This window comes from Fulmarus glacialis, unplaced genomic scaffold (genome assembly GCF_000690835.1).
Source record: "Fulmarus glacialis isolate BGI_N327 unplaced genomic scaffold, ASM69083v1 scaffold14789, whole genome shotgun sequence".
Classification (NCBI taxonomy): Eukaryota; Metazoa; Chordata; class Aves; order Procellariiformes; family Procellariidae; genus Fulmarus; species Fulmarus glacialis.
In genome coordinates, this window is record NW_009232729.1 from 1,413 (window position 1) to 22,377 (window position 20,965).

General features: G+C 37.0%; 1 protein-coding gene across 1 annotated transcript; it reads left to right on the forward strand.

The window, feature by feature from the left end:
• The first annotated feature begins 3,658 nt into the window (after window positions 1-3,658).
• On the forward strand, window positions 3,659-11,959 carry CA7 (carbonic anhydrase VII). The gene is made up of 7 exons (XM_009585045.1): window positions 3,659-3,729; window positions 5,769-5,966; window positions 8,464-8,582; window positions 9,463-9,558; window positions 9,804-9,866; window positions 11,362-11,517; window positions 11,801-11,959. Exons 1-7 carry the CDS (start codon window positions 3,690-3,692, stop codon window positions 11,921-11,923), a joined length of 795 nt encoding a protein of 264 aa, XP_009583340.1. The 5' UTR covers window positions 3,659-3,689; the 3' UTR covers window positions 11,924-11,959.
• Window positions 11,960-20,965: the final 9,006 nt, after the last annotated feature.

Genomic DNA, 20,965 nt, shown 5'->3' on the forward strand with positions numbered 1-20,965 from the left:
CATGAATGTCACTATCTAGCTGTGGGAGAAGGATTACCACTTTCAGCTCCTGAAGTTACACTGGATGCATGAGAATCTCAATATACAGTCATCGCGTTTTTATGTTTGCAACGAAAAACTTGAGAATATAAAATTTGAAATTTCTATTGCCAATCAACAAGTGTAGGCAGTCATTTTTAAAATAAAATACTAACAAAATGAAAAAAAAATCTGGAATGATTCTGCTTTTTAATGTTTAGTGTTGGCAGTACACCCTCCTGTTTATATTTACTGTGTAAAGTATTTTTGTGCATTTTCTGGATTCATTATAAATTATTTTAACGCACACATTAAAAACAGATGTCACCTTCATATAACTCCCATTTGGAAACTGCCAGCATTAGTAACGGCAATGTAAGAAGAGAGATCAGCTGCCTGGATAAACAAGATACTCTTTCAAGAACCTGAGGTGTAGGCAAGCTCTGGAGTGATGAATGTTTTAACATTTAATCTGCTCCTACCTATTGTACTTCAAAGGGTCTAGAGTGAGCAGCCTGTACCCAAACTGACTGTATTTCTGCCATATTTTTGTTAATAGGCAATGACACATCAGACACTCATATGCATTAAAGAAGGCACATGACAACTCATTCAAATGTATGTTGCCATTATTAAGGATGCTCAGCAAAGATAATTGCCAAGTTACTTAAGCAAATACACTTAGAGTGCCATTTAACCATTCATCTTGGAAACAAATAACTATTCTTTCATTTTATGTCTCCTAAAATGCAGCACTGCCCCTCTACAGTGATGCAGTAATATATACCAAATGCATTACCCTCAAGTGACATAATCTCCTTGTGCAAATACCTCCCAATGACTCCAGATCTGTATTATAGAGACAACTTGCCTTAGAGATTCAAAAATCCAATTTCCTCAAACCTGCAAAGCTTAATATGTTCAACTTCTATTTGGCATTCCAATCTTACTTGGAGCTTTCTAATTGTAATGGTTAGTTCTTATACAGCAATTTTAATAAAGGGAGCTCAAATTAAATCATAAAGAAAATTATTCCATATATAGGGATGGGAAGACTGCAGCGTTTGTTGTTAGTTCAGTATCACAACATAGTGACAGGTTCAGAAGCACCCTAGGCTGCTGCTCTCTTCACTCATCATTACTGTCAAAGAGGAATAAAACCATAAGTATGAAGACTGGGGAAGACAGAATTTTCTTTAAGGTAGCTTGAAACATTTCACTGTAGTGGATGGAATTACGTCTTCCTGTCATTCACTGCTAAGAAGACACTTTTGAGATGTAGTCAAAGCCCATGAGAAATTTGTGGAAATCACGAGTACTTCACTTTTAGCTCAGCATTGGAGAAATCCACCCTTTAAGCACCTGGCACTCTGTTCTTCTCACTTCCATAAGTTCACGAGTGTGATGTAATTATCCTTGATACAAGCTAGTAAAATTGAGATCAGAATTAGATTACTACTGCAACTTTCGAAGTGATAAATGATAATTCGAGGACAGAGTCAGTGAAAGTCCAGTCTTAGAGGCAGCCAATATCAAGAGGCATGAGGGTTACAGAATAATATGATAATTGTATAAGCAATAGCTTTAAGGAAAACATAGTATTTTCCTCAAAAAAAAAGAAGGCTGATTTGATGGGGGAGGACATTAAACTGTCCTATACACACTGGCTATCATTTATAGCTAAAATTTTTTTCAAGATATTTTGTTCTTTCCTCGCAGGTATTGTCATTCCCCCTTCTCACTTTTTCTAAATCCAACCATTTAAACCTCCATTTTGTGGAGTCCACTTCCTGCCATGTCTTCAGCACATTTTCTCTTGTCTCAGAGTTCTTCCTATGCCCTGCCTTTGTAGTCCATATATGTAGACATCTATGTGTTTTTGAATATGAGAAGATAAAAGCTAAAGTGGTCCATGGTGTCAAACCCATGTAGACATTGGGCCACTTCAATGGCACTGCGCCCTGCGAGCAACATCTGAGCCTCAGTTTTCAAGTTTCTCTTGAAAACAGTTGCTCAGTATTCTCTATCTTGCATATGGTTTTCCCCAATCTATAGTCTGCTTTTTTCACATACAAAATTCCTCTTCCATTTCTTCTTTTGGTAAGTTGGTATTTTTTGTACTTTTTCCCATGGTCTAGAACAGATTTCCTAACTATTTGCATCTGACTGACTGTCTTACATCTGGCTTCCCTGTCTAGAAACACAGCACAGAGCCACACAAGAATAAGAACCAAAGCATCACAACTTCTCGCAGCTCATTTGTCCTACTAAACAGCAAAGTATTTTAACCCCATGGCAGCGCTGCTGTGCTACTTCCAGTATTTGAGTCACCAGGAGGACCTGTGTGTGCAGACTATTTGGCCACAGACATACCTGCAGTGTCAGTGCCTGGTGTGTGTCAGGCCTATGCAGGGACCTGAGTAGATCACAGTAGTTTAACAGAAGTAAATTGAGAAATTGACCTGAGTAAGTCATTGTAGAACTACTCTGTGGACACCTTTAGAGCAGTTTACATCCCTTACTGAGTGATTTAGCTTGCATCAGGGAATCTCAAAGGTTTTACAGCTGACTCCTATGGAAAGCTCCTGAAAAAGGAAATGAATTCTTACCAGGCAGTACCACAATATAAAAATTGCATAAAATGCTTTCATTGATTTTTTTTCCTTCCATTTTCTTGATTGCATAATAGAAGAATCCCTATTTCTGTGTGCTATTGTCTTTGTGAAAATCAATATGTTTATAAAATGTAGTCTTGACAGACAGCATTTCCTCAGACCTAACAAAATTACTGCCAAGGAGCCATTTTTCTTGCCACAAAGATGTCTTAAGACATTTTACAGCTGCAGATTGGGTATCTCATTGTAGCCTCTTCATGGGTTTAGCAGGGCGCAGGCAACTACTGGATCATACCAGATAACTGAGGCTTCACAGATCAGCTCCTTTCTTTAGAGTCTGCTGTGTTCTGTTCCCTAATATAACTACACTTCTATTTTTGTCTTTTCAAAAAGTTTCTTTAGAGTTACAACGAAAAAAAAAACCAGATTGCCAATTTATCCTTAATTGGTGTGATTTTTACCTTGTTTAAAAGTAGCACAAGTAATTTTTTCTGAGATGAGAATGTTCCCCATCTCATCTAAGCACCAATTCTGAAGTTTTAATTACAAATCAGGTGGAAACATTATTCATTTTTTGCAGCTGGAGAGAGTGTTTAAGAAAAGAGAGGCAGTAACTAGATGATGTTTCCCCCTGCAGAACATAAAAATGAGAAGGGCAGTTCCCATTACAATCTGCACACATTCTGTGCCCTGATGCTCAGAGCAGGTTACAGCTCTTGCTTTCTTGTGGTATAGAATGGGAAAATATGACTACTTTTTTCTAAATTTGATCCCCATGCCACCTGGACACTCTTGGTTCCTCTCTAAGTCCTGAGACTTCAGTTATCTCAGTTTTACATTTTTCTTCTCCTGTGCTGAGTTAGCAAATAGAGTGAGCAGCAGCAAAGTTGGGAGCCGGAGGAACGTGTCTGCTTTCCCTGTCCTGCAGGAATTGCTTTGGTTGCTCTGTATCTTTAAGGGGCTGACCCTATCCCACGGTGAGCCATTATAAAGGCAGGTAAGCAGCAGTGCCCTGATCAAAGAGCTGAGAGCAAAGCAGGGTGCAGCTCCCCTATAATGACTGGCCACCACAGTTGGGGATATGGGCAGGATGACGGTAGGTTATAGCATTTCCATGCTGCATCTCTCTATCTTCCCCCACTCATTTTCTTTCTAGAACTGTTGCCTGAGCCCTGCAGAGCTGCCTGCATTTCGATGTCTGCAAGCATCAAGTATATACAGCAGGTAATTAATTACTTTATTGATAATAAATAGCACCCAGAAAGTGGCACCAAAAGATGCACAAACTTGTCTCTGCTGCCTTTCATTGTTGTAATCAATGTTCCAAAACTGAGAGAAGCAGTGCTGACTGGTTTTGCTTCAGGCTGCAGATACTATAGATGGGTCCCTTTCCAAAAAGCTGTTATGAAAAGGATTAACCGTGTCTGTCTCTCCAAAAGCAATTTTTTTAAGTAAAGAAGATTTAGTAGAGCAGTAATAGATTTTCTGATCCTCCGTTGCTGTTGAAAAGTGATACCTAGCTTCCATAGAAGTGAATAAAATAAGGTGTATGTTACATATTTCTAGAACATCAATAAATTGTGCAGATCAGTATCAGAAATCTCTTATAGAGCAGTTTATGCTTTCTGATCTGACAATTTTTAATTTAGTCATCCTCCTTTGCTTTCCACCTCCAAGAATGTGTGTCACAGAGTGAGAGAATATGTGAAGCTACTGAAAGATTCCTACAATAGTGTTTTATAGCACCTGTATCGTTTACAGAGAAGGATGGATGAGTGGCTGGTGTTGTCCAATAAGATAATCTTTTGCATAACCTTCAGGTGTCTCTCTCTTTTGACAGCGATTATTTTAGCTGCTGAGTGTCCAACAAGTGTCTTTTGCATAACCTTCAGGAGCAAGTCTCTCTCTCTTAAGAGCAATCATTTTAGTTTCTGTGAGTCCAAAAGCAAGTTTGAACACTAAGTGAAGCTGGTTAGTGCTAGTAGATAGTGTTATGTGTTTGGGCATATAGGTAGTAGTAATAAAGCCATGTATATTCTCACAAAGCTCATAAGAGAAAAATTATATTGCCTAAGCTTGTGTAACAGCATTTAAGTCCTAAATCTGCTTTATAGGCAGGCTGAGAAAAGATACTATTTTATAAGCTTAGCTTTTCAGAAAATGCCAAAGACAAGTAAGAGTATAATAGATCACTGTTTTTGTTACATAAACTTGAGGACAGTAAATACCTGTGCTTGATTTAAAAAAAAGTTTCCACTTGTGAAAGTATGTGAGAATGCTACAATTAAAAATGTGCTTCTTGGGAATGTTAAAGTAAAATTGTTACTGTTAATACTTTCTGAATATAAGCAGTAGAAGAATTTAATTGCTTCTTGCACTACCATACCAAAGTAGAAAAAGAAGCAGTAAGAATAAGTAATTCTTTGATACAGATAAGGTTTTGTTATCTCAAACAGCATAAGAACGTTCCAGCTCTGGCAGCAGAGAGCTGTGTTATTAAATTGGTCTTTCTCCCCACTCTATTGGGGTCAGGAAGTCCAAAAATGTTAATTATCACACTATACCCTTCGCTCAGGGTAGAGAGATACCATAATGGGCATAAGCGAAGAAAGAAGCTGCCTCAAAGATTTACTGCAGTCATAAAATGGTTTTAAAAATAACTGCATAGTCAGTAGCTAAGAGATTGAGTCATCTGCATCTAATCTGAATCACTGGAGCTTTTACACTATCTTCCCAGGAAGAATTAAATGCTGTTTCTCTGGGAGAGTGTATGTGTGCATGCAAGTGTGTTTAGACTTGCACCCATCTTGGAAGGTCTTCAGATACCTTAGCAATGTAATTACAAACTCCACAGAAAATTAGTGGCACAAGTAACTGAAGATACAGCCGTCTGTTGATGTGCTGTGATTTCCTCACTGTGTTTTGTACAAGATATTTGAATCCCCCATCTTGTTGCAGCCTGTTTGTGCTAATAAAACCACACCAGCTTAGAATTTAAGTGAACTTCTCGGATATCGAACTTTCAAGTCACTCCTGCTCAGCAAGCTTTACTTCAAGCCTCATGAAAACCTGTAATGATTATTTTGTGTATAGTAGGCAGAAAATAATGGTGCTTTCCTTTCTTTCCTTTTGAAGGACCATCAGAGTGGCACAAATCTTATCCTATTGCCCAAGGGAACCGCCAGTCACCTATTGATATAGTTCCTGCAAGAGCAGTTTATGACCCCAATCTGAAGCCACTTATTATCTCCTATGAATCATGTACATCTCTCAACATCTCCAACAATGGCCATTCAGTTATGGTTGAGTTTGAAGATACTGATGACAAGACAGGTGAGACTAACACATAGCCAACTAACTCGGAATACCATTTTCTGACTTAGTGAGGGAAACAATTAAGTACATCCTGTATAGTATATTTTATATGATATATAATTTCAGTTTAGAACAAGGCATATGACCAGAGCCCTTAAAATTTTGTCTTCCTGAGCTTTACATTTCTTGTCTTCACTTGAGTCTCTCTAGCAATATTGCACAGCAGAATAGTGTTTCTGCATTAGGAAAAGCTCTTGCATCAGGAAAATCAGAAGTTTGTTTGCAGTGCTTCCCTTTTAAATGGGGATTATCAGTTTGCTAAACAGAGAATCCATGCATCTCTCCAGCACTCCTAGATCACATCCAGCATGCAGAGTAGGTATGTCCCTGCCCAGGGGTAGCGAAGAGAAGAGAATTAGCAGAGATCAGGTCATACAGTATAGTCGTCATAATATAGTCCACCGCACCAAGTTGTATCTGGACCAGTCACTGACTGTTTACCTTGCATTGTTTTTTTACTCCATGCATCATAGCAGTTCAGTTTCTTTAGAAATTATAAAATCTTCAGCTAATTTTGAGTTGGTAGCAGCTTGTGGATGTTGGACTATCTGCAGTTGTATATTATTTTTGTCTCTTGGCAGAGACTATAAATGCTTTAATTTATAAGCATTGACTGATTACTTCTGTTGATTCTACTTCCATGGTAGACCTTGCCTTTACGTCTGCGGCGTAGAGGAAGAGCATTCAAATGGAGATGAAGTAGCTGACAAATGGAAAGACTGCATTTTAAAAAGACACTCTGAACAATTTTTAAGCCTATCAGCTGATTTCATCTTCCATTTGGGTGTGTTTATTGATTCTAGCTAAATAGGATATACTAGATACTGAAAACAAGTTACTTTTTCTGTGAAGTGACTTGTCTGTGCTGGTAACCCTTTGCAATAAGGGCTGGGGTTAAAATTCCAGCCATTTTGTTTTAAAATTTGTCTTCTTGAATGAATCTAAAACTGCCCAACTGAATGGTCAGGTTTTCAAGCATCTGTAGTGAATTTGAAGAGAAGACTGGATGTGCATTTTCCAAAATCTTAATATGCAGATCCATTAAGCATGTTGCCCCACAAAAAGAATTTGTAAAATATATCTGGAAGTATTATCTTAGCTTGCTAACTACTTTTGTGCAATTCTAAGCTGAAATATATCTACATAACAGTGAACTTTACCCAGCTTTATAAGTTTAAGAACATCATCTATTACTCTGCATTTAGAGATATAGACTCAGAGCACATGCAGGAATGAAGACCTCTGTCCTTTCTGCACTAAGCACATGCCTTGTTTTAATAAGACTTTCAAGGAAGAAGACTGCTAGGAGTGGAAACATGGTTTAAAGTGGTTTTAGTTGTGTTGAAATAGATCTAGTGACTCACAGCTGTGTATAAATGGCACAACAGAATTTTGACAGTAACCATGATAGCTAGATTTCTTAAAATAATGTTTGAGACAAGTGATGCATTCCATTGCTAAGTTCAGAAAAACAGACTAGGAGGTACTTATATTCTTAATTAATACTAAAATCTTTGCTTTGACAAGCCCAGTTTCCTGCATAAAGGCCAGCTGGAACTATGCACATGTGGTAGCACTGTGCAAGCCCCAGATTTAATTTTTTTAATAAAATGTTATGGACTACACTGAGGATGAATGCTTTACAGATACTAAATGTAACTTTGATTTTCTTAATATAAGACTTTGATCATGTTTTCATGTCTGTTGGGCAAAATTTATTTGATTTAGTGCCATATAAAATTACAGGAGGATTACTGATGCTGTTGATAAAGTATCTTCTATAGGTGGCATCTTAAACATTCATCTATTCTTAAGTGTTATTTCTAAATGATGTATGAAGTTTCTCTGCAGTGTTTCCTCACCTTTATAAGGTGATTTGAGATTCTGAATGGTGTCATGTAAAGTACAAGCTATTATATTACCTCTTTCATGGGATCAGGTATTTAAAGGAAATAGAATATAGATAACCTTCACAGGAAGGAAAGACACTCTAAAGAGGAAATACTGAGCTGAATTGTCTACCTGATGCTCAAGATATCTACACTCTTTTGCACAAAATCTCAAGTGGCACTGTCAAAAGTATTTTAGATACATGAGTTTCAAATTGTGATTTATTTTTTTAATATTCAGCTTGGATTTAGTGTTTAACAAGAAAGGCATAACAAAGGTACCACATCTTCATATGTCAAACATACTCTTTCAAAAAAGCTACAAAATTCTGTACAAGTAGCCACTTGATGTTTTTTAATTTAAATTTTTACATGAATTCAGGTACTTTCCATTAAGAAATCCAACCCTTCCAAATGTCTGGATGATGCATATCTTTGATATTGGCAACTGGGAGATGCTCCTGGCTTTTTTTCACTATTGTGCCAACAGTGGTTAGATTTTACTAACAGGAAGCTAAAAAGCCAGAATGTGTAAGCTTTTTCCTCTTTTTTTTTTCTCTCCCTAGCAATCAGCGGCGGTCCATTTGAGAATCCTTTTCGGCTAAAGCAGTTTCACTTTCACTGGGGGATAAAGCACAGCCAGGGATCGGAGCATACAATTGATGGCAAACCTTTTCCATGTGAGGTAATGACGTGTTTTTACAGATGGATTAATTCATGCAAATGCTGTTGACAAATTACTTTGTCTGCAGTGCGGATTGCGTGTCCTTTAGGATTCTGATTACTTACCATGGTTAGGTCAGCACAGACTTTAATGAGAATTTTATTCCTTGCACTGGTTATCTGTTGATCACCCTGGTTTTTAGAATGCAAACTTATCCCTCCGGTGCAGCCCTTTCTCCAAGGTCCTCAAGTCATCTTATCCTATTCATCAGGACACAGCTAGCCCCACAGTTTAACTGCTGTGCTCACACAGCACCTAATAATCCTTTGCTGTGTAGTTTAGCCTGCTGCACACAATTGATTGCATGCTTTTACTGATACAGACGGGAAGGATATACTGACAAACATGATGCTGAGAAGCCATGTATAGCTCCACTACCTGGCACAGTTAGCTTAGGCTTCAGCTGGTGATCACAACCTGTGAAACCACCATACTGGTGCTATCCATAGCTTAGAAATGGCTTCATGTGAGGGCTCTTGAGAGAGTTCTGCAAAGCTAGGACAAGGCACAGCCTTTCCCAGCACAATCTATCCCAAATACTACAGCCACGTAGCATCCTGGAGTCTACCAGTGAGTACTGGAGCATAGTGCTTCGTGGGATGAAGGCCCATACCAGGGAAGTTGGGTCACATGTTATGCCTGATTTTTTTCCAGTTAAGGCTGATATATAGAAACTTTGTTTAATGTCTGTCCATGCCTATGGACTGGTCCAAAAGGTTGAACTTGCTCATCTTTCCAAAGATGCCTTTGGAGCAAAACATTAGTGCCTGTTAACATGAGACAACCTATATTCACAGCTTCTATTACTAGATTGTTTAATTCTTGTTATTTTTCTTTAAAGCTCCACTTAGTTCACTGGAATGCCAGAAAATATGCAACATTTGGAGAAGCAGCAGCAGCTCCAGATGGCTTGGCAGTAGTTGGTGTTTTCTTGGAGGTAAGAATCACAAAAATAGCATGTTTACACGATGAAAAGCATTATGCTGTCAAGCATTTGAGAACCAAGCCATGTACTTAAGAAGTGCTTAAGGAAAACAGATAACTTATTGGAAGCAGTAACTAATGGCAAATTGTTGTTAAACTTACTTTAGTAGGAATGTTGAGATTCAGATAAGAAAACACCACCTATTCAAAGCATAATTATAGTCATTCTTATTTAACCTGTCTATTCCATTATTTTAGATTGGGAAAGAACATGCCAATATGAACAGACTCACTGATGCTTTGTACATGGTAAAATTTAAAGTAAGTTTTAAGCTCTTTAAATTTAATTGTTTCTGGGATATCCTTTAAAAATCAAGCTCATGTACATGTTTGAGACAAAAATGGAAAATCACCCACACAAATCTTCCCATCATTAGAACATCACTGTAGTTGTATTCTCCTCTTCCCATCCGAAGTTCAGCTTATTTGCCTCATCTCAGGTGCCTCCCAAGGCTATGCTGACCACACTGGTCATTCAGAGGTTCTACCTTTCATGGAGTATCTAAAATCAAAAGCTCCATGACCCTTCACGCTCAGCTCTTACATTCAGCAAAATAATCCTTTTCCATTGAGCCTAGCCTTGAACAAGTCAAAGCTGGCTTTCTAGTGCTGCAAAGCTTTGACCTTAATGAGGTCCTGAGCGAGTCTATTCTTACAGCGATACCTGAAGGTGGTCTTTAACCAGATGTATCTGAGAGCTTTGCTGAAGATTGATAACTGCTGCACCTTCTAACGTGCAGACTGATTAGACCGTTACAAATGTTATCCTATCTGGATTTAAATGAGGTTAATGCATAATATTACATGCATAAGTTCTAATATGCAAAATAAACTATACCTAATACTTGAGTGGGCATAGTATTTCTCACTTCTCTGTATATGCTTGTGAAAGAGAGGAAAGGAAGGCAGTTACACAGCAATAGATAGGCTGCAGACACACTAAATGATACTTTGATGGTTAAGTGATTTCTTCCACTTGCAAGAAAGAAATAGTTATCCTGCAGTTGTAGCGATGGAAGGTCTGCATGTTTGCCACTGCTCATTCTCATTCTGTTCCTTATGAGCAATTCTACAGACAATTGGACAGTGTTTTCTGAATGTGATGGAAGGTCTGCATGTTTGCCACTGCTAATTCTCATTCTGTTCCTTATGAGCAATTTTACAGACAATTGGACAGTGTTTTCTGAATGACTAAGTACCTTTCAGATACTTCTACAGGCTGAAAAATCTTGCCCTAGACGGTGGTAGTTAAGGCAATCACTACTTTAGGGAGCACCTCCTTCTATTTCTACTGGTCTTCCTCTAATTTTAGACTTGAACATTTCATTTTTAAAGCCAATATTTGTCCTAGCAGACAATGACTGTTTGGGGCCAAGTTTTCTACTGAAATAGATGGGAAGCATAGAAAATAGCAAGTAGTGAGACAAGGAATTCTGCCATGATATTATCTATAGCTCACACTGAACACTATACAGAATACACTTCCTGCATTATTTTTAGACCTTTTGTGACAAGACCTTAACTTTGGTAGAGGCAATGGGGCAAGAACTCAAAGTCCAGTAAGCCAGCAGCAGGCATGACCCTTGCCATGCTACTCTGAGATAACAGTTGTTATAAGGCAGCCAAACCTTTACAGACTTTTCCTTTCACCTACTTTTTAATATTACTTTAGCATTTTTTTCTTTTTCAGAAAGAGTTCTTTAACCTGCACTTAAAAGTAAAAAGATAAATTTCAAGTATCAATTTTTTTTTCCAGGGAACAAAAGCTCAATTTAGAAGCTTCAACCCCAAATGTCTCCTGCCTTTGAGTCTAGATTACTGGACGTACCTTGGTTCTTTAACAACACCACCCCTTAATGAAAGTGTAACTTGGATAGTGCTGAAAAAACCCATCACAATTTCTGAGAAACAGGTAAACTTTTGATACTCTCCCAGTTCTTGTAGGATTCAACACTGGATAAACTGGCAGTGACTCTTGATTTGTAATGGGCCTAAGTTAAAAGACCATTAGCCTGTGAATAATCAGCCTGTTCAATAATCAGGTCTGTTTTTTCTATTCATTCTCTCCAGGATCTTTGCTTGAAAAGATCTATTAACAGATTAAAATGTACTGAATACCTTCCTTTGGTCCTTTTTAAAAAACATTAATATTGATTGCCCTCTTAAGCAGTAAATTATTTCACCTGAATTTACAGCTGGAGAAATTCCGCATGCTCCTCTTCACCAGTGAGGAAGACCAGAGGATCCAAATGGTGAATAATTTTCGCCCCCCTCAGCCTCTTAAGGGGAGAGTAGTTCGAGCTTCCTTCAAGGCCTGAAAAAAACTGATAACGGCCCTGAGATATCCAAGAGCTTCCACATGTGAGATACTATAAACAGAAACTCTGGTCTTCAGATCACTCAATGAACACACAAGATAAGCCATTTCCATGAACACTCTACTTGGAGAGGGACAATCTTCTGATCTTATATTTTATTTGAATTGTTCATTCTTTTAAGAAATGGGATCTTTTTAACGAGCTCTTTTTAATATAAGGGATAGTTGAGTAAACTAGAGTGTTCTGAAAGACCTGAAACTTTAAAAATTAAGATGAAATTAAAATCCCACTTAATCTAAAATGGGAAATTATGTAGTGATCTACTAGTACTGATGGCCACAACTTCTAATTGTCTCATTTAATATATGATGAAACAGTAGTCAAGAATTTTGGACAAATTGGACTTAAATTCTCCTTACAGATCTCTTGTTAGCATTTGCTGAGCTCTGTCTGATTTAAAGATTGCTTTCACTGTATTCTTGCAGTCTGTCGACACATACAGTGCACATGAGTAACACTAAAAAAATTCTTTACTCACCTCAAGTAGGCACTGGTATGAAAACTACATACATATTTTAAAGTTAATGTTCTAAGATGCTATTTTATAACTAATTTAAAATAACAATGTAAATGCTGTATTTAAAAGCAGGCCATTTTATTGCACAGTGTTGTTGAGACACTTGTTCTTTTGGCCCATGCAACATATGTAACTATAATGCCCTTGTCAATTTTGTTAAAGAACTTTTATAGCGATTCAGGAATGTGTTTTGTGGTTCTCAATTGTTCAAATTCTACCTCAGTTAAGTGATTTGCTCTGCAATATGACCTCCTTCATTGTCTGCCCTAAAGAAAGTAGATATTTTGTTTATTTAGGGACCTAACATGGGTAGACCTTGACTGCACTGAATTTGTGCATTGCTGCACAAATCAACCCCTCACTATGGCAGTCTGTCAGCGATACTCCCTGCAGATATGAGGCTTCATCAGTTCTGAGTCCTTTTACCTCTTCAAAAGAAAGTTGCTTGAGAAAAGCCATGTGTTGTTACTGCTTCTGCAGCTTAGTGACAAAATTCAGACTTGTATCTCCGGTACTAAATACAGTGATGTTATCTGTAACTACCCACAGTCTATTTTCAGTTACTTTAATTCTGGGCTTCAAATGTTCTACTTCATCTGTATAGTTCAGAGAGAAATTGCTGATGTTTATCAATTTTCATCAGTGTAGATGGAGAAATCAAAGGTTTACAATGTAAAGGAAAGTGGGGGGGGGGAAGGAGGAGAAGAACAGCTACTATGGGCTGTTCTCCTTTTTCAGAAAGGGGGAAAGACACTAGATGTGAAGCACAGTACAAGGAATGGAAGACTAGAATTCTAGACCTAACTCTTCTACAGTTTTTCTGGTACGCTGACCTAAAACTTTCTGTTCCTCAGTTTCCTCTTATATAAAATGATGGTAACACTGACCTACCTCACAGGGATGTTGTGAGGGCTAATTCAGCATTGTTTTAGATGTGAGATTCTTATACAGCAGATGCTAAAGGAAACAGAAAATCATCACAAAATGCAATGTTTTTAGCTATTATGAATGTAACTTTGCTAGTAATGCAAACTGGTATTGCAGAAAATCTATTTAATGTATTTTAATTTCTTTAACAAATGAAATAAATGAGACTTTAAAATTAAGTGTGCATGTCTCCATCCTTTATTTTGAATAGACCTACCTCTCCCTACTTACAGCGCTGTTTTTCTTTGACTTTCATTAACAGAAATGCTGTTTGATATCTCCAACTGATGCATCTATTTTGGATCAAGGAATGAGTTGATTGTTTACCTTCAGTTTCATAGAAACCTTCATTATGCTATAGTAGAATAATCTAAGTACAGATTAGAGTCTCTCCCAAGTTTCTGGGCTCTTTTTAAGTTCTAGAAAGCCTACCGCTGTTTAAAAACTATAAAAACTATCTTTAGTCTATATCACAATTCTTCCCATCTTCTGGAACTAACAGTTCCTACTTCAGCTTAATCCTTTCATTCAAATTCTGACATATTTTGTGCATCTTGAATGACTTTTTGTCCAGTCAGAGTTAAATTATTATTGTCATGAATCTATGTCCCTGTTAAAGTTAAAACCTGCATGGAGACTCATTTTTAAAATGTAAAAAGTCTTTCAAAAGAACCTTATATATTTGATAGCCCAAATACATTATTAGGGGTAAATTAAAATTTAACCAATATTACTTACCATAGATAGCTTAATCAAGCTACTAAAGTACTGCTGCATTAGTACACACTTCCACAGAACAGGTCACTGATCAATATTTTCAGTGTTTTCTCTCATTCTAAGCATGTAAGTAGGTTTCTGCTTACTTACAAATGGTAAAGAGGGCCTGTATACCAAAACTTTGTCCAGTTTTTCCCCAGCCACAACCACTCAGTCTAATAAAATAAAAATCTTATTTATCCACAGAATGTGTCCATCCTGTGACCTTGAACTTAAGCTTCTTTAAGGGTGGTTTACTCATGCACAACAGAAGGATAATGTTTAGCTCACAAGGTTATTGTAAAAGCTTAGCTATTGTAAAGAGCTTTAAATACTGAATCCCCGAAGGTGTTCAGTTTCTGGGAGAAACTGAACCATACCTTCCTTCAGAAAAAAAATTTATCCTATTTACAGGGGGTTTTTTCAGTTGCTGGATTAAAGAACATGATCTATTTTTACGACGGTGAAGCAAAATATAAAAGGAAGTCTTTTATATTCTTTGTTGTGTCTTGAAACCCTGGTCATCCAATAAAAAAGCACAGATATTTAATTTTTTTATGGTTTTAAAACTAAACTACATTCTACAATTTAATGCACTTCATTTATTTTGAGATTATAAAAGCAAACTGTAAGAAGAAATATCAAATATTATATGAAATAGTGAATTTTATTGTATACTCAATGAATAATGCAATCAGTATGATGAAGGTATAGTATTCAGTTAGATTATGCTTTGCTGTGCCGTCTTTTCCCTGTAACTGAAAATACAGTCCACCAGGAAAACATAGCAAAAGTAATAACAATAAAACTGATTGTTCCCCACCAAAAGACTTAAAATCACCAATCTAAGCTATTTTTCTGAGGGGGTGGCATGCAGAGCTTCACTGATGATTCTTTCTCATTTAGCAATGTTCTCCTAGTAATAATATTCTGGGGTACAAGGGACCATATTAATTTGTATTCCTTTACAGATTCTTCACTTGTTAGTTAATACATTGGTTGAAATATAGTTAACTTGAGAGCCTTATAGCAAGAACTCCTTTATTTCTTTTACCAACATCATTTTATCTTGTTATTCATGAGGTGAGGCTAATGAAACCCGAGGACTGTGTACTATATTTATAATATGCTTTGAGACCCTCAGAAGATACTAACTATAACAGCACAAACTTCTATTATTTAATAATTCCACTTTTGATCTGAGCTCTGTGTCGGTGTTTGCATATACAGACATGACCATCAATTTACAGAAGTGCTGCATTTTGTAAGACCATAGCAATCAAGCCACTATTACCAGCTTGCTTGTCTGAACTCCGAACAGTATTCTAGTATAAATATTCTAGTACACCTCTAGTACAGATGTCCCCCTCAAAGGCAATTCATAGGGCCAAATACCTGTGCTATGCATCAGTACTTTTGCAGATTTGCAGAAACTTCGTTTTTTCTGTTTTCCTTCTGAACTGCCTTTCTCTGCACACAAACATTACTCAGCAAAGCTCCTCCATCAAGGTCTTTCAAATTCTGGAACATGTGCTATCCTTATCTTCTACCAACTATGTTAAAGGAAAAACAGTTGAATCTAACTACTCCAGCAAGACTTAGCTTAACTTGTAATAGGATCACAGTTGTGATGACAGAGAGAACACAAGGCCTCATATTTAGGACAGTGACTGAAATTGCACAGCTGTAAAAGCTAGGCTAAAAATGCCATCTAGTGGCTGTCTGTTCCCATTTCTTACCACAATGCTTAAAACAACTGAACATTTAAACAACGTTTACAAAAAATTTTAAGGCCAATTCAGCCAAAATACAACAGATAAGAGAATTTAACTTTAACTTTGAGAATAATTATTTTTAAAGGTATGGGTGAGTGTAACTGAAATCCCTGTGCTGGCAGTCCTTGAAACTCCTTTATCAGATAAAAATCGATCTTACAAAAGAAACTCAATAAATCAGTTACAATTTTTATTTCATCTTTTCACTGCCAGAGTGGTGATATCCTCTGCCTGGTAAACTGCACACTATGTTAACTTCAACTTTTTAACTTTAATAGCTACAGTTAAGCTTCAAAGGAAAAGATTTTTAAGCAGTTTCAGTGATATAGTTGATACGATCTAGCAGTGATTTATAACGATAAATTTTGTGGTGAGTGTAAATTAACCAAATATAAGCACCAGGGGAAAAGTGTTGTGAGGTACCTTGTCACCAGATGGTGCTTTTGGTGGTGTTCAAAGGTCAGAAAGATAAAAAAGGGAGCATTTCAGGAAAAAAGCAGAGATAAGCCTGAAAAAAATGAGATGTTATCTTATACCTCAGATTAGCTGTTTTCCTCTCTGAATTCCTTCTGCATGCAAAAGTGACCAGTTAGTAAAGACACTGAGTATCGAAGCATGTTGCTCTACACTGCCTATAAGAGGGGGGGTCTCAAGTTTTTTCTCACTTAGCCTGAGGAAACTACTGTATACTGATGAAACCTGACTGGCTTTAACAGAACTATTCCCAATTTGCATGGCTGTGAGCCAGAGAATGTTTATACCTCTGATGTTCTATTTATACTGCTACTTGCATTACATTTGAATTTTAGTAAAATTTCAGCCCCTCACTCCAGGTTGTGAACAGCAACATAGCAATGCAAACCATCATTTTGTTTCATTTCACATTAATATAGTGGAATATTAAATGCAGCAATTCAGGAGTCAGCTCAGCCTGTTCATCTGTTGGACGGGAAGAAGGTGGAAAGAGGAGAGGGAGGAATGTAATTATGAGCACTTCATACCAAGCCAGAAGACTTTCCTGCACTTGTAAGCTGTCTCCAATAAATTTAAACTCACTTTTACAGTGGTACAGAACCTTAACTGAACATGTATTTCAGTTTAACTCGAACCAGTTTGTAAGCAACATCCAGTAAAAATTATATATGTGGAGTTCAGATCAAATTACAGCAACTAGATAGGCCTTTGCACCAGCCCAATTACATTAACTTAAACTGGATCTCCAGTTTAACCCCTGCAACTTCATATATAGACACACTGCTTAGCCTCTGCTGTAACAGCAGAGATTAAATGAAATTGGAGAGTTGGAATGGCATTCTTCTTACGGCTCTTCATTGTGTTTACCTCTGTTCACTGACATTTCTTGCATCTTGTTTGCTCTGAGTATTTGTTTTAGACTATATAGGAAGATCAAAGACTGGAATTTGCTGTAACCAAACTAGGAAAATGCAATTGCTTTAACAGACCTAGAGGAAATTTATTTTTCCCAGTTTCATTCCTGGTATTTTTTGTTGTTGTTGTTTATAAGAAGAGATCTGTGCATCTAAAGTACTAATATACCTTTTGTGAAAATTCAAAATATGATATACAGCAAATGAAATGTATTTCACTATTCACAGGGCAAAATACATACAGTAAACAGATGACATTTTTAAAGGCTTTGAGTGGGAATGTATCCAAGTGTTTTGTGGACTGGCGTTGTATTTGTTTCCTTTCAAAAAGCTGGTTAGCTAGACTGTTGTGCTTTTTGTGCAAAGGCAAGTTCCAACTCAATCTGTATTCTCTGAGATGGACCAGAGAGTCAATCCATTCAAAGGACCTACCTTCCTTTGCATGATGGTCATTCACAAGTTTCCAAAGGGTTTGGATCTATTGCTATTTTCTAATTGTATCACTAGACTGAGCCTTTCTCTCCATTTCAGGAAAACTTCTAGCAAACTACTTTTCTATGGATTCAAATTGTGTTTGTTACTAGTCAGCTTTTGGAAAAGTATTAGTTAGTTATCAGAAAAAATATTCTTATTTTTAACTTGTTTTCTTAGAAACATCAGGCTTATTTGATGGTTCTGTTCTTCATGTGTCCCCATAACAAGAAATGTTTACGAAGCACTAGGAGTCCCCCACCTTTCATGATTATCAATTAGTTAGTGGAAAGTAACCCATCATAGCACCTGCTGTGAAGGCAGCGGTAACTGATGGGCATCTGTTTGCAGCTTCTGGAAGCAGAAGCTGTATACATTGCACCAAATTAGCCACAGCCAGTTGCCCAAACAAACAAAGGGAGAAGAAAATGTAATGTTTCATGGGAACAAAGAACACTCCAAATAGTGCAGTATCAGTGTAAGGAAAGTCAGATAGAAAGTTGTAAGTTTCCAGTGTCCAGCTAGTCACAGAATTAGCCTCCTTTTATAAAAGGACATGAAAAATTAGAAATGGCTGTTCTTCCACCTCCTAGATACATTCTGGCTGTTTCTTAACTTCAACTAAAGACTTCATTATCCCAAATGTCAGAGCTATACCAAGTATACTTTCATATGCCATTTCCAAGTGATGCATATATATGACCTCTTTTGCCTCCTAAATTTTTCAGTTCTTCAGACAGTGTTGGCTTTTCAGAGAGAAAGGGTGATACAGTGCTGTTAGGAGTCCAGTTACTGTGGAACCACAATTATCTGATCTTCAGTTAACCAGAATTCTTTCAGCAACATAGATGCTCCCAGAGTTGACTTGGCTGCTGCTCTTTTCAAAGCAGAATACTAAGTCCTAAACCCCTCAAGCAAAGTTCATGGTCTGTGGGACACCTCTCTGCACTCCCTCCCAAGAAGTCAGTTTTGCAGACATCTACCTCCAGTTCTGTGTATGAAAATCCTCATTGTGCAAATATTCTCTGCTACCACTGAATAATTCAGGTACTTCTGTATTAACTTACTTGAATTACTCGAGGTGTATAAGATTGTGCCTCTTCTATTACACTTCATTAATTTTTTGGAACAAATGTTTAAAATTCAGAACAGACTGCTGAAATATGTCTGCTTTGCAAAGGCTGCACAAAGTAATTTACTTTTGTCTTTGTAAACAGATTTGAGGAATTGATGAAGTAGAACAAATGCAATTGTTTCTGTGATGGTGTCAGCATCTTCAGTATATTGTAATTTAACCTTGAGCTAGTTATTCTCCCCAGATCATTCTTAATGCTTTGCTAAGAAACTTGATATAGCTAACATAATGAATAATAACATTCATTTTTGCCTTAATATTAAGATCATCATAGAATCTAAAATTAAATCAAGGCATAAAATATCACAAAACAGTAAACCCAAGCTTATTTCAAGTCCTTGTATGCAATGGGAGGTATGCCATATAAGCAGAAATAAAGCAATTTGTTAATATTTTGGTAATCCCCCAAGATCAGAAGTAAAGATGCCATGTGCTTAAGTGGCCTGATTGCAATGTGTTTCATGTAATGGCCTTTCTCAAACTGACCTTTAAGGCTCAAATAAGCATTTCACTTTATCTGAAACCTATTGAAGTCTGCTGAAGCTGTCATTGACTTTAATGGGAGCTGGATCATGGCCTAAGTAACATAGAAATGAGCACAAAAATGTATTTGCAAAGAAAATCAGAGTTGCTGACTGTACAAAACAACAGATAAAATTATACCTTGAAAAAATCTAAATACAGCATTTGCTGCATTTTAACCTATCACTGCACCTCAATGCAATGCCCCTGGAATTGCACTCATTTACTTATAAATACTGGTAAGAACTTTCTCCTGGCACAGGACATTTGGTACTGAACTTCAGCTCACCTATAAACAGGGAAGTCAAAACCAAATCTTAGTTTTATTTAAAGAAACTTGAGTTACAATTTTTTTCAATGCAAATTAACAAGATAGAGCACTATGGCAACCAAGCCACTGTTGCTACAGAAATTTGCCATTTTAATTAGATATTCCTGAAGGCAAAAATACTATAAGCGTGAGCAATACTGTTTCTGACCTCAAATCATATCAAAGCATAGTATTTCTACTTTTTTTAACTTTAATTATGTATCACTCTGGTTCATCAGCATAACCAAACACCCCAAAGCAGAATCTAAATCTCAATTCAACTTAATATCCAGTCCTGTCAAGTACTGGATATTAACATTGAAACACTGAAAACGATTATGTTTCTTGGAAGCCTTCAATATGGTATTCCTTCTTGTGCTTAGAAAATATGGAATGAAAACACCACCTTCTTCTGCAGGACTGTTAATTGTTTCACCTTTATTTACATGTTTCCTAAATCACTTCAGCTTATGCATATGAGTTTATGAAATTACTGCATTGCATGAACATGTGAGCAATAGGTATTAGCTTCCAGCTGAAGAGAAGCATTTAAACATATAGGGAGCACAGGAAGCCCACAGCAGTCAAGTTAGGTTTTAGGCTGCTGTATGAGGTTTTGTCACTGTTGTAAATGGTACAAAAGATGGAAAAGTCTTCATCAGAATGAAGAGTGCCTTGAGACCCAGAAACTACTGTCAGTATACCCAAGTGGTGGAGCAAAGCAGAGAGATGCAGGTAAGGGCTGCTGTGGGTGACCTCTTTCAGTTCAGTAGATTTGTCAGACAAATAAAATAATTATGTCAAACTTAAGATAATTGTTTTCATGTGTGCTAGAAGAATGTCCTGAAATTTTTCTTTAAGGTGACCTTCTATTTTTTTTTCTTGGTTTGGACTTCCCTTTGACAGGAAACTATGTTTCATTGCATTAATAAAACAAGAAACAAACGAAAGCTCAGACTCACAAAGGTGATGGCACATCCTTCCACTTGAGATAATCTGGGAACACATTCATCTCATCTAGGATACCTGCAACACATTATTTAAATGAAAAATGCTTCAATACAAGAAGCCAGGAGAATAAAAAATGCACTGGTAATACCAAACCCTCTTGTGACTTGTGAGCCTCTGTTTTTGCAAAATCACTATTACAGGTTAAAGCAAGGACTACTTAGTAACCAAGC